Consider the following 14,396-nt stretch of genomic DNA (forward strand, 5'->3'; position numbering starts at 1 on the left):
TATCTGTGATTGATTTCAATGCTGAATTGCTGTAAAAAAAGCAGTTGCAAAAAAACTTGAGAATAGAACATTTTGATGCAACAGGAAATTACCTAAATGGAATGGTGGATTTGACACTTTTCACCATCGGTTAATTATAAAAGCTGTAATTGTAATCTTGATTTTACAAATAATCGTGCGGTCCTATCCAATTCAGAGTCCATATGCTCCACACCAAGCTATGAAGGATCGTATTGGACTGTAAGTCTTGTCATATGAGTCCAGGCTTAGTTTTGCAGCACATTTTTGTCATTGAGCATGTCACATCAGTGGATGCTTTTCCCAGCCCTCCCCCTTGGGTAACGTCCATAAACATCTCAGGCTGCAGAAGCCATCTAGAAGGAAAGGGAGATGGCAGGGAGTTTACATATTCATCAGACTGTTAATCAGAGTTGTAGTTGAAACAAAGCAGCAGTGTGATGTATTTAAAGACTATGCGGGGCATCTAGCTTTTCTCGCTGCTTAATTTAATGCTGTTGTATTGGGTCACCCCCCCACCTCCTTCCAAATCACATACTCACTCATCATGTTACAGGGGCGCCCCCGAGGGGGTGGTGCCCTGTCAAAAAAACTCCATGCTGGCCAGAAGGAACAAAAACAAAAAAAGGTGGAAGCAAAACGGAAATCCAGTTGGGAGGGGTTGGGGGGCCTGTAGATAGATGAGCAGGCATGTTGCCGCTAGTAACGGCTGCTAGTGTGGATGTCGCTAATGTGAGATGAGGCGCACGATTAGCTGTGTGCCCTGGCTAAGAAAAGACTAGCACATCTGAACCTGCATTATCAGTTCAACACAAAACATGCGTACACTCATTTGCACTCATCTGTTTCAGTCAGTCTCGCTGCTTTTCCTCATTTGTTTCATGGTGTTTTTACTCTCTGTTCATTAATTGAAAGATTTGCTGCATTGTTGCTCCAATCCTCATATTGATTTTTCTCTGTTTTAGTTTTTCTGCATTTCCAACCTGCTCTCTCCACAGAATTTTCCATTCTTCATTTATTTCCCATATCCTGACAGTGTTTAGTCTGTTGAGGATTATACGTTTCACACTCACTACAGAATGTGTTTACTATAGCAATATTGTAGTAACCATGACTCTAGTAACAACAGTAATATAGACACCATGGTTTACTATAGTTAAATTGTAGCAACCATGGCTGTAATAACCATGACTGTTGTAACCTTTTTTTGTTGTTGGTAGAAACCATGGTTTTGATGCAATTAACCATGGTTTTAACATAATAATAATATAGTATCTATACAGTAACCATGGTTTTATTATAGTTATATTGTAACCATTACTGTTGTAACCATGGTTAATTTTGTGGTTACTGTTGTTTTACTACAAATACCATGGTTAAACTATGGTTACTGTTGTAAAATCCATGGTTAATGTATCATGGTAATTTCCTTAGTTTTCATCAAAATACAATTTTTACTACAGTTATGGTTAACAGTGTAAAACCACATTAATTTCATAGTATACTGTATATCCTTTAATATGTGTAAGATGTTTCCACAATTTTCTGTTATTTCGTGCTATAACTGGTCACCTTTTCTTTAAAGTGCTTCATTTTGAATCACCTTTTAGCTTTTTGCAGGCTACTTTAATTGTCCTGCAGTGTGACAAATAATTTTTAAAAGTACAAATATGCACTATAGTCTCTATAAGTGATATTTAGGTGGTAACTATGTTTACCATGTAAACTGACTGTATTTCTGTTACTTTTGCATTGATCATTTGTGATACGTGTTTGCACCCTCTGTTCCTGTACTTGTGATGGTGTTGCTGGTGTATAGTAGTGCATTACAGGTAGACTGAGTTTGGGAGTTTGTAGATGTTGTACATTAGTGTGCATGTTGCTGTGTATCTAATTGAAGAATCACATGTCTCATAATTTTTCTTGCATGTGTGTTGCGGGTACAGTGACATAAGAGTGAGACCGCGCGTGTGTGTATTTCTCGGTTTGAGTGGGGTGTTGTGTGTAACTGAATAAATGGGTACGAGTCGGCGTGTGTATATGTTTCATATGCTGTAACACAGGAGTGAGACAGTGTGTGTGTTTATTTTTGGCTCAGTGCGAGCGTGTCGATGGCTGCCGATGCGTCGCAAAGGAAAGCTCTGAGATACCAGCAGACCCTGGTCAGTCACTGTCTTTCTGTCCCTCTCTTTCTCTCTCCCGTTGTCTTGTTGTATTGCGCCGAGGCGTTTCGCTGTCTTGCTGTTTGTGGGTGGCTTGCTGAGGTGTGTCATGGTCAGTCTGAGCTGTTCTAACCTAGAAACGCTTGTCTGCCCAAAATACGACTCTTTAAATAATGGGTCTCAGAGTCTTTAACTTCAAAAGCCAAGGCTTTAATTGATTTTCCATTCTATTCTTAGTGGCAACTCGCATGGAGTTCACTGGGCTGTTCTAGCACAACTCATGAATAGGTATGAGAATTGTCATAACCTTTGTCAGCACCCTGGTGATTAAAGACAGTCTGTCTCGGAAACTTCCATTAGTGTTTAGTCAACACTCAGTACTGGAGATCTGTGGATTAGAAACTTCCTCTTCTGACCTTTTTGCTGCTTGTTTGCTTGATGTCAGTGATTTTATGATCACCACTACTTTGCCTTTCTGAAAGCTTTCCGCCATGTCTCAATCTTTTACTAGATGTCTGCAAGACATTTGGAGTGGGAAAAGTCTCAGGATTATGAAGATTGTTGCAAAACCTCAAATGCCCTTTGAGATTATTTGCAATGTCATAGACTTGCTGATCTAAGTGGGTCTGTGGACTAAACCTCATCATTCCTGTAAGCTGCAATGTAGCTGCAGTTTTTTTGAGGTTGTGTGTATTTGTGCTAACCTACGCTGCACATCTCTGCTGCTATATGCTAGCAGAAACATGAGCATGCAGGTTAAATATATGCCTAAACCCCTCCTTCAGGCTACTGTCAGTGGCCAAAGTGCAGCCACCATACAGCAAAGGAGCGTATGGTCATCTTATGAAGTACAATTAGTTATTTCCATTGGACAGTTTATTAGGAAGGCCAGTGGATTATACAGCAGCATCAAAAAGTATTTGGACACTCAAATACATTTGAATGTTTGTGCCATTTATGAAATGTCAAACCAAGTATTTATTTTATTTACTTTTCAAGCAAATACATTTCACAAAAGCAAGTTTGTTAGGTTTCAAATGAGGAAACAATAGATATGTTGTTCAAATGTAGATTATTTGGACACGATTACCTCGGGACCAGTTGGTTAAAAGGAATAGCAATTTCTGAGACAATGTGTGTAGCATCATTTGTTTGCGGATACCTCTTGGTTTGATATTAGGAAGTCTGATCACACTGTGAATTTGGCAACAGTAGGTCGAAACTTCTGCTGCTGAAATTGTTCTGTGCTTGGTGAAATTCTAACCACTGCCCCAGTGGCCGAAGCTGGAAGTGTTGATGACTGCGTGGCAGGGCTGGACTGGTAATCCGGCATACCAGGCATTTTCCCAGTGTGCCGACGCACTTTGTGGCTGATCAGGGGCGTACTGGACATTTTTAGAACCATTTTGTGTCAACCCCGCTCAACAACTTTTGGATCAACACAACCCCCACCCACCCACACTCAACAACTTTTAGGCCAGTTGCTATGTAAAATCCCGGGGCCGATTTCTAGTCCTTACTTCCTGGTTCCCATGGTACCAGAACTTGTCTCAGAGGCTAGTAGTGCCACAGGGAAAGGTGACCAAGGATATCAAAAATATCTGATGGGGGATAATGCTTGTTAGTAGTTTGGCAGTATGGGGTCGATGTTAGGGTACATGAAATTTTGAAAGCAACGTGTTGATTTGCCATGTGATCATGTTGTATTATGTACATAAAATGAGATTCAGGCATTTGGCTTAAATGTCCAAAAGTGTTCAGATACCTTTTTGGGTCACCATATTACTGGTGGAAGAAAAGGATTGTGCAGAAAATGAGAAGAAGAAAAAAGGTCAGATGTCAAATGAAAAGAAGAGAGAAAAAAGTAGAAGATTAAATATGGCAAATGTATGTGGAGACGGGGTGGAAGAGTGTCAATTTTTCAGCTGTCAGTTTTGCACTCTCACAAGTCATTAAGCTCTCACACATAACCTCCCCTCAACCGTCAATTTCTCCACCTGCCTTCCTCTCTCCTTACCGCTCTCTCTCTCTCTCTCTGGATTCCACATCGATTTTCCTCTCCTGTCGCACAATATTGGAAGATCGCCAGGACCAGGAGCTTTTTTTAACCTCTGCAAGTTTTATGCATAAATGCTTTACTGCCTCTACTCTCCCCTTTCTGCCTGTCTCGCACACACGAGAGATTCCTTTTGGGAAAAGGATCCAGTCAAAGGAATGTTTGTGTATGTTTCATCAGAAGAGGCAGTACACTAATATACCACACTGTGAAATAATCAACATTAATGGGTTTTTTTATGGAATTACTGATATAACGTGACTCTGACTTGTACAATGCCTGTAGAACTAGTAATTACAAGTTGGAAACTCTGAATTTTATGAAAGCTCTTGAACTAAAATGGAAGCAGCCTCAGCATTTAAAGGTAGTTTAGACTACCTTATATAATAACTACTCTTTCCTGAAGTCCTTTCTTTATTTGTGAACATTTTGCAAGAACAAAGAATAGATTGATTAATTAATGTAGTGATAACATTACCATTAAATATATTTCACTGTCTTCGTACCATAGTGTAGCACTGAGGATTTATTTAATCCATTTAAGCGTTGCTATAGAAACAAATAATAGCTCAGTCCAAGGACGTTAACCGCTCTTTGTAGAATCTTTCAAGTTAACTCCACAAGAGTTGTCACAGTTAGATACAGTAATTCCAATGCAATGTGAACACAGCTTGAGGCTATTTAGCCAAAGACGGAGCACTTGTCTTAAAATGAATAGAAGAAATTGGAAGAAATAATGTTCCGCCTTACACATAAAAAAAAGCTAGCCGCCTTTTATATACAGACATCACCTGTCAGTTAAGTTGAGATTGTGCATTAGCTAGACCAGCCTGACAAATAGCATCTCAGCATCATCTGAGCTAAAGAAGCACAATTTATGCTTATTTGAAATACAGTGCATCTGGAAAGTATTCACAGCGCTTCACTTTTTCCACATTTTGTTATGTTACAGCCTTATTCCAAAATTGATTAAATTCATTATTTTCCTCAAAATCCTACAAACAATACCCCATAATGATAACATGAAAGAAGTTTGTTTTGAAATCTTTGCAAATGTATTAAAAATAAAAAACGAAAAAATCACATTTTCACCATGTATTCAGTGTTTTCTGTAGGAGTTAATACACTATATTTCTGTTCAGTAAAGAGCATTTTTTCGTAGGTCTATATAGGATCAATCCAGTGCCCAAGACATTAGTTACTTGTGACTGGTTTAAAGAATTGATTTTTAGTTCCAACAATGCCTGTTTTAATCTGAATACATAAACATTGTGTATTTATTTCAGCTCCAATATTAACAACCTAAAGCATTGACATTGTGTGTGCAATCAGCGTGACTTTGCGTCGCAGAGTAGAGTTTGCGAGGCAGCTGCAAGTAGTCTCGGCACTGAGTGTATTCTTGTTGCGTGTTGCATGCTGAGCTTAGCAGGAAACATTGGAATTGCACTAAATAAATCTATTCATCAACACAATCTTTTGCAAAATATAATATGAAGAAAAATGAAATAAAGGCGTAAACTACTTGCAACTTTTTCACACAGTGACAGCAAACAGTACTTTCTATTCAAGTATGACTGAATCTAAATTGAACCAGATAATATCCTATATTTTGTGCTTAATATTCCGTGTTAATTTGGATGCAAATATGATCTACCTCCTCATATACATTTTATTTATTGAAGAAAGTTTGTACTATTTTTAATAGCTCTCTCCAGTTACAATTTTAGAGTTTATAGTCGTTTTTAAAGGAAATACTCTTATGTAGTAATGCATAATTCACTTTATTTTCTGTATACCACTGCGCTTATTAGTTGGAACAACATAACGCGAGCCTGCTGTTGCAGTTACACTGAAGCTCAGTGTGCACAGTGTGAAACAGGCCTTCATGTGTATTCATTTACAGGAGTGTTTACTTATGAATATGTTGAACAGCACTACGTGTTGTTTTTAATGGGCACAGTTAAGTGATTTCACTTCCAGGTCACACAGCTGTGGATGTCCTCTTCTTTAGCAGAGAGGCCTCTGGGAGTCTGACTGCTGAATGACAGCAATGAACAGACACTGAGAGTAAAAGAGAGAGAGTGAGAGAGTGTATGTGTGTGTGTGTGGAGGAGATGTGCAAGAGAAAGAAGAGGAGTCATGTTTGTCGAGTCATTAATGGGCAGAAATGCAAGTAATACAGTTACGATCATGGCTTAGATTTTTTATATTCACAATGTTTTGAAAGTTACAGGCTACACTATAATATTAGAATCATACATTTCTAAAACAACCTTCTTTTTTAAGGTTGTGTGGCCTGTTTCTTGTCTTCATGGCACTTTTAATATAACTTTTCATTAATGCCCAATAGCATAATGCTTTACTGATCAGTAGTTCATGTAGATTCAAAAATGAAAATACACAAATACATTTTTCATGACATTTCTATTTATTTAAATGTGCATTTATCTAATGAGCCTGTTAAGCGTATCAAAAAGTGTCTGTCTGTCTGACATGTCTTTGTATTTATAATTTGTATCTGTACAAATACTGATTATTTCACAGGTGTAACTCAAAAAACAAAACAAAAACATAGTGGAATATACAATTCTGCCACAAACAAAACTGTTCTCTTTGAATATTTTTCAACCTGACAAATATATATTTTTTGTCCTGAAAAGCACTATTTGGGTGATTCTCACAAAAGTCTGTGAAGAAAATACTCATATTTCAAAATCAATACAAAAAATTAATTACCATAGTTGCAAGCACCAAAATACTAAATGTTAAAACACTGGCACTACTCGCCAGGCCACATGTCCATCGTATACTGCTTTTTACATCATTATGTGGGCAGAAGTTTCCATATTGGTGACACAATTCTAGATCAAATACAATTTGACATCCCTGTGCAAAGCTGATGAGCAGCATGAAACAGCAGACACAAATCAAAAGCAATAATGCACAGATGACAATGAATGAAGTGACTCATGAAAAACTTAACTTTAGGTCTAAAGCATGTCAGTACCATCCAGATACGTGCAGTGGACTAGAGCTTCAGGATTAGGAACTACAGCCATATGAATTAACAGCTGCTGACAGCCCACTGTCAATCACAGTCTCTGAATGAAGTCTGCTGCACTGTGGGTAATGTGGTTTGCTTGTGTTCACCTACAGGACACCCCCTATAAGACAGATAAAGTTACAAATATTTGAATATTTTGTGAAGGTGAAACGGACAAGGATAGAGCGGTAGAAAGGAGGAACATAGGTAAAAAGATAGAAGCAGTTTTGACAGAGGGAAAGAGAGCATAAGATGATAAGGGAACCCATCAACACCTTTGAGACTGTTCTGAATTTTGATCAGATTCTGGTGAGATTAAATCTTTATGATTTTTTATGTAAACTAAAGAGCTCTGTAAATTGAGTGTGCTCAATTTATTGTTAACAGTATTATTTTACACAGGAATCAAATATTATTATACATTGACCAGTGTAATGGATGTTATTGTTCTTTTTCAAAAGCAGTATTCTTTAATAGAATTTAATTCTTCTGCAGAAAGTCAGTCTATGTTCTAGAAGTTTTCATGTGCAGGAATTAGGTTATTGAAAGTTTTCCCCAGTTTTTTTCTATGTATTTATATGATTATGTATTAATAAAAGTTACAGCTTAATGAAACATGATGTTGGATTGTAAAAAGGTTCTGTGTAGAACTTCTGCTTCTCATTGTGTTGCTCATCTGTTACAAATACTAAGTTTAAATATGTTTCTAAAAAAAAAAGGTGTTATACATGTACTTGTGTTGATTGCTGTTTGGAGAAATGCATGAGCAGTGTTTATCCTGATCTTCTGATCTGTCTGTCAGTGAACGAGTCAAATTATATTATTATACTTACACACACACGTACACAAATGCACACACACACTGACCATTATAATTGTGTTTTTAATTAACTCTCAAAGTCACTATGTCCTTCACTGCTTGTATCTGTTAGCAACTTTCACTCTCTCTGCTCTGCCTCTCTTCCTCTCTGCACCATTTTTTTTTGCCTCAAATCCCTTAAGAGTCTAGTAAAATTGATTGTCTTATATGCAAAAATTCTTCTTTGCACTAATATTTGCATGTTGAGCTGTGAGATGGTTTGTTCTTGGTCTCATCCTTGGTGAATTTAATAGTTTTTTCATTCATTTCTGTTGTATGGACCAAAAATGACAATGGCACTATCATTGTTTGTGTGTGTGTGTCAAGATTGAGGTAAATGTAATCATACACTCATAAAATGTAAACAAGCTGTGGGTTTAGAACATATTTAATTTTTTTATTTTTGAGTTTTCAGGTGTCAAATAAGTTGTTTGTGTTTTTGAAAGGTGAAAAATTTTGGAGGTTGTATATGTGGTTGTGCAGTATATCTATATGCAGTATAGAGAGAGAGAGGTTAGACCCTCGGAGAGCTAGGCTTTAGTGGCTTTAAAGTTTAGTGTGAACTGTGGAAATCAGTTATAGGAATGTGGAAAACAGATGGAGCTGATGAGCAGAAGGAAAGAGTGTGTTTTGTACAGAGTGAGAACATGTTGTAAAGTAAATGTTTCTCTGTTCTGTGTCTATCTCACGCTGTCATTCTAAATCAGAGAATTGACCTCAGAAAATTAAAGAGACAATGATGTCGTCAGCCTTGAGTTCTCTCTCTCTCTCTCTCTCTCTCTCTCTCTCTCTCTCTCTCTCTCTCTCACACAGTCTCTCTCTCTCTCTCTCTCTCACACACACACACACACAGTTTCTAGTCTCTTACCTGTCCTGATCATGTAATAGATGAGAAAGTATTAAAAAAGCGTATGTGTGTGTGTGTGTGCGCGCGTGCGTGCAAATGAGTGTTGTTCAATAACGGGGTGTCTCATATTGTGAGATGATCTGTGGAAGAATGTCAAGTTCCTTTACAGTATGTATAATACAGGAGCTAGAAATGAGGTGGGTTTGCATTTGTCTCTATTAAATGTCAAATTAAATGTTTTAATAAAAAAAAATACACATTTAGCAGTCTTTTTGACTTTTGTTCTAATGAATTGTATAACAATACTTTTAAAACTTTCTTTAATAAGTCATTTACAAAGATTACATTATATAATGTTTCATACTGATTATTATTTTATGTATTATCATTTTTATTGTAATTATTTAATAAACTCAAAAAATATTTCTGTCTATTTTGATGATTTACGCATTTTAATTGTGTTAATCTTTAACTAAATTAAATTAACAAAACTTAAATATATTTAAGTTTCATTAATTTAATTTGATAAACTCAATTCAATTTGATGTACATTTATTACTTAGTTGAAATATGTAAATCTTTAAAAAAAGTAGAAGTTATTTAGAAATATCACGAAACTTCATAAAGTATATTCATATATTTTCACATTTATCAGCAGTGAAAAATTAAGATAACAGTTTATAATGTGCTATATAACCTACAGTGTATTAACTTCAAGCAAAGTTAGAATTAAGACTAGAAGAAGGGCAAATGGGAAAATAATAATAAAAAAGAAAAACCCTTGGAATAGTTTTCATTTGGAATGCATTTACATTTATGTTTACATTGAGTTTTACATTTTACAGTAATGTAACTGTTCAAACTGTTTTCAAAACCCAGCAATTGTAAAGTTGAATATATAAAACTGGGTTCTTGTTTAATTATAAATCTAGCTTATTTGCAATTCTCACTAATCAGGTCATTTATACATAATGTTTTGGTAGAACTTTATTTTACAGTATTTTTCTACATTTACTTGTTATGTAGTAATTACTAGATACTAATCCTAACCCCAACCCTAAACTTAACCCATATTAATTACATGTAGTTACCTAATATTACTCACTACTTTCTTGGGTAAGTACACTGTAAGTATTCTGAAAGTATATGTACTGTAAAATAAAATTTTATTGTAACATGCTTCTTTTAAAAAATAAATACATTTCATATTTTTTATCAAGTAATTAATTTTTTTTGAAAACAGCTAACTAAAGATTCACATTCACCTTTCATTTATGTTAAATAATGTATTTATATGCATTTTAACATTAGATCAATTTACAGTATATTTATGTTGTATGGAGCACTTCTTGTTTTTGAGTGTACATGTGTGGACTGAATCTGATCCCTTCAGTCTTGCACCATGTGGGGTCTGTGCTGCTCATGAATGTGTGTGTATTGAGTGTAGTGATAGGAAGGTGAAGAATGTCTATCTTGGTGGATCACTTCCTCCTTTACTGGCCAATATTGAGAGTGTGTGCTCTGTTATCATGACAGCTCATGATGTTTGCACTTGTGTTTGTGTAGCTTTGCATTGTTTTTGTTCTTTCATGCATTTTGTGGTTTGTGCAGTATTGCTTTTTATACAGTTTTGGGGGTTCTGTAAATTCTTGGGGGAAAGTTTATGTGTGTGTGTGTGTGTGTGTGTGTGTATGACAGAGAGAGAGAGAGAGAGAGAGAGAGAGAGAGAGAGAGAGAGAGAGAGAGAATACAGTATGTGTGGTTTGTGTAGAACTCAGGGGAGATCTTTTTCCATTCTGCCCTGTTAGACATAGCCTGACTATTTCTGTCTGACATATACAAATGACTGTAACTCCCCACCACACTCACACATATATAGATTCACTACATATTCCCAATTCCATAAGAACTTCCATGTATACAATCTAAACGAACAAACAGTTAGTCCAAAAAATATTTTGACATTTTTGGACATATGTGTCACTCTCAAAGCATCTGAACGTTATTTCATTAGATAAAAAAAAAAAAAGCAACTAAATTATTCTAAACCTTTTCTCAGAATTAACTTAACTTTTCTAGCCATTTTTTCTTTCACTTTACACAGGTGTCCTAGCAGGGAAACCACAGGTATAGTTCAGCACAATAACGTCACGGTTACTGTTGTAACCTTCGTTCCGTGAGGGAGGGAACGAGACGTTGTGTCGAATGAAGTGACACAAGGGGTCTTCCTTGGGAGCCTCGCGTACCTCTGAACTTGAGAAAAGGCCAATGAGAAATTGGCAGAATTTGCATGTCCTGCCCCCAGACATACGGGTATAAAGGGAAGTGGGCATGTGTCTGTCAGTCTGGTTTTTGCACTGTGGAGAATAAGGTACGGCCGTTTACAGTGGTAGGTCTAGTGCCGTGGCAGGAGGGACACAATGTCTCGTTCCCTCCCTCGACCCAGCGGGCAGCCTCAGTTTGGAGACAGCGTTCCCTTTCCGCCATCCCCTGAAGCAGACAAAGAGCTGCTCAGAACATCTAGAGCTCTGCGTCGGTCCAAATAGAAATGCAAAGAACATACCGGACACAGCAATGAGAAGGCTGGGTCTGCCTCCTCCCGGGGCAGCTTGCTTGCAGGTTCACGATCTGGTCCCTCAAGGGGGTCGTAGGAACCCTGGGCACGTAGCCTGGTCGCGATCTCAGGATATCTTGAGTATGTGCCGGATCGAACTCCAGGCAAGTGTCACTGGCAGAGAACGCTTGCAGGTCCCCAACCATCTTGATGGAAGCTAGCGCTATAAGGAGGGCCATCTTCAAGGAGAGGGCCTTGAGCTCAACTGAGTCAAGTGGCACGAAGGGCGGTCTCTGAAGGCCCGACAGGACCACTGAGAGATCCCAGGAGGGGAACAGGCTTGGCCGGGGAGGATTCAGCCTCCGGCTCCTGAAGGGACCTGATAATCAAGTCGTGCTTACCCAAGGACTTGTCGTCCACTGTGACGTGGTGAGCGATAGCGGTTATATTCACCTTCAAGGTGGAGGGGGACAGCCTCCCCTCCACCCTCTCTTGCAGGAATAAGAGCACTGACCATCTCTGCTGGTCTTCAGATCGGGAAGAACACCAATTCGCGAACAAGTGCCACTTCAGGGCGTAAAGTTGCCTGATGGAAGGGGCTGTGGCTTGATTGATCGTGTCTATGACTGCAAGTATTAGGTCAATCAGATCTTCTGCGTCCCGTCCAGGGGCCAGACGTGGAGGTTCCAGAGGTCTTGGCGCAGATGCCAGAGGGTGCCCAGGAAAGAAGGTCCTTCCTCAGGGGAATTTGCCAGGGAGGTGCTGTCGCGAGGAGCGTGAAATCCAAGAACCAAGTCTGGGTGGGCCAATAAGGAGCCACCAAGGTGACTTGTTCCTCATCCTCCCTGATCTTGCACAGCACCAGTGCAAGAAGGCTCACTGGGGGAAATGCGTACTTGCGCAGTCCACAGGGCCAGCTGTGCCCCATGAGGGGCTTCTGTCAGGGAGTACCAAAGAAGGCAGTGAGTGTTGTCCTGGGAGAGATCTACCTGTGCCATGCCGAATTGACCCCAAATCAGCTGGACCACCTGGGGGTGGAGCCTCTACTCTCAGCCCATCCACCGTCGTGTTGCGGTTTCCAGGGTTATGAGTCACTGCTGACTCCAAAGGAGGAGATGGCGGACGAGTTGTGACATATGACGAGAGTGCAAGGTGCCTTGTCAATTTATGTACGCTACCGCACTGTGCTGTCTGAATGGATCGAGACGTGCTTGCCCCGAATCAGCGGGAGAAACCTCCGCAGGGCAAGGAATACAGCCAGCAACTCTAGGCAGTTGATGTGCCAGCACAGACAGGGCCCTGTCCTGTTGCACACGGCACCCCAACCCTGTTGAGAGGCGTCTGTGGTGACCACGACACGTCTGGACACCTGCTGTAGGGAGACTCCGGTCCGCAGAAAACAGAGGTCTGTCCAAGGGTTGAAAGGCTGACAGCAGGAGGGGGTGATTACCGTACGTTATGTGCCGCTGCATCATGCCCATCTCGGGACACGAGTCTGAAGCCAGTGCTGAAGCGGTCTCATGTATCAACCCAAGTGGCGCGACCGCGGGTGAGGATGTCATATGCCCCAGGAGCCTCTGGAATTGATTTAGAGGAACCGCTGTGCCAGGCTCGAAGAGAGTGAGGCACCTGAGCACTGACTGCGCGTGTACGTACGTGAGGCACGCTGTCATTGAGACTGAGTCTAATTCCATGCCAAGAAAAGAGATGCTCTGAACCGGGCCGAGCTTGCTCTTTTCCCAGTTGACCTGTAGCCCTAGACGGCTGAGGTGCCTGAGCATGACCTTGGTGAAGACATGAGGGGACAGGGACAGGCCGAAGGAGAGGACCTTGTACTGGTACGACTGGCCGTCGAACGTGAACCGTAGGAAGGGTCGGTGTCAAGGCAAGATGGAGACATGGAAGTACGTGTCTTCAGGTCTACCGCCGCGAACCAATCTAGCTGTCAAATGCAGGTTAGAATCTGTCGCCAGCTCGCCGCGTACGGAGGTGGAGTGAATAACGCTGAAACGAGGTGGGAGCACCTGTGTATTGCTCTTTTGTGAGTGAAAATAAACTCTTTTAGAGAAATAAAACTCTTTTAGGAGGAAGAACACTCTTTTAGACTGAAGTGCTGTCGAAGCGCCCAGGGGCGTGGACTACACATTGTGCAGAGAGAGAGAATGCCGCTGGAGGTGAGTGGAACAGTAGTGACAACCGCTCGGCTCTGAAGAAAAAATCTGACTGACAGGCCCGATTCCCTTTATACTTGTATATCCAGGGGCGGGACATGCAAATTCTGTCTGCCAATATCTCATTGGCCTTTTCTTAAGTTCAGAGGTACACGAGGCTCCCAAGGAAGACCCCTTGTGTCACTTCATTCGACACAACATCGAGTGAGGGACAGAAGGGGAACTATGGACATGTTCCACTAACATTTGACAACAAGAAACCATCAAAATGCATTTTGTCTTCATTTTCAACAGTAATGTAAATCTGTTTTATCCTTTGAAACCTAACATACTTCTTTTTATGAAGTTTTATGCTTGAAAAGTATGTATATTATTTTGTTATATTTTAATAGTCAATATAGCAATATTTTAATTATATTGACTATTTTGGGCCAATGTATATACATTCAAAACAAAGTAAAACACAGTAACAGTAATTTAATTCATTTAAATGTGGGGAAGATTCAAGTCAGGATTTTCCTAACAACCAAACTATGGGTGCCATAGTCACAAAGCAATTCAGAGATAATTTTCTCTCACACTCCAAAGGTTTGCAATTTTCACTGAAGTAGCAGAATATTTTTTTATTCTCTTCACTGTGGATAATGTCATACAGTCCCAAAGCGATTTTGCTCAAGGGTAGAATA

At 39.5% G+C, this 14,396-nt stretch overlaps 1 protein-coding gene across 1 annotated transcript in view; it reads left to right on the forward strand.

Annotated features, from left to right (window-relative positions):
• Positions 1–2,091: 2,091 nt before the first annotated feature.
• LOC127657997 (chloride channel protein 1-like) overlaps positions 2,092–14,396 on the forward strand; it is a 31,604-nt gene continuing 19,299 nt past the window's right edge. Inside the window, exon 1 of the mRNA XM_052147047.1 lies at positions 2,092–2,180. Within this exon, the coding sequence (XP_052003007.1) occupies positions 2,130–2,180 (51 nt within the window). The 5' untranslated portion in view covers positions 2,092–2,129. The remainder of the gene's footprint in view (positions 2,181–14,396) is intronic.

This window comes from Xyrauchen texanus, chromosome 17 (genome assembly GCF_025860055.1).
Source record: "Xyrauchen texanus isolate HMW12.3.18 chromosome 17, RBS_HiC_50CHRs, whole genome shotgun sequence".
NCBI lineage: Eukaryota > Metazoa > Chordata > Actinopteri > Cypriniformes > Catostomidae > Xyrauchen > Xyrauchen texanus.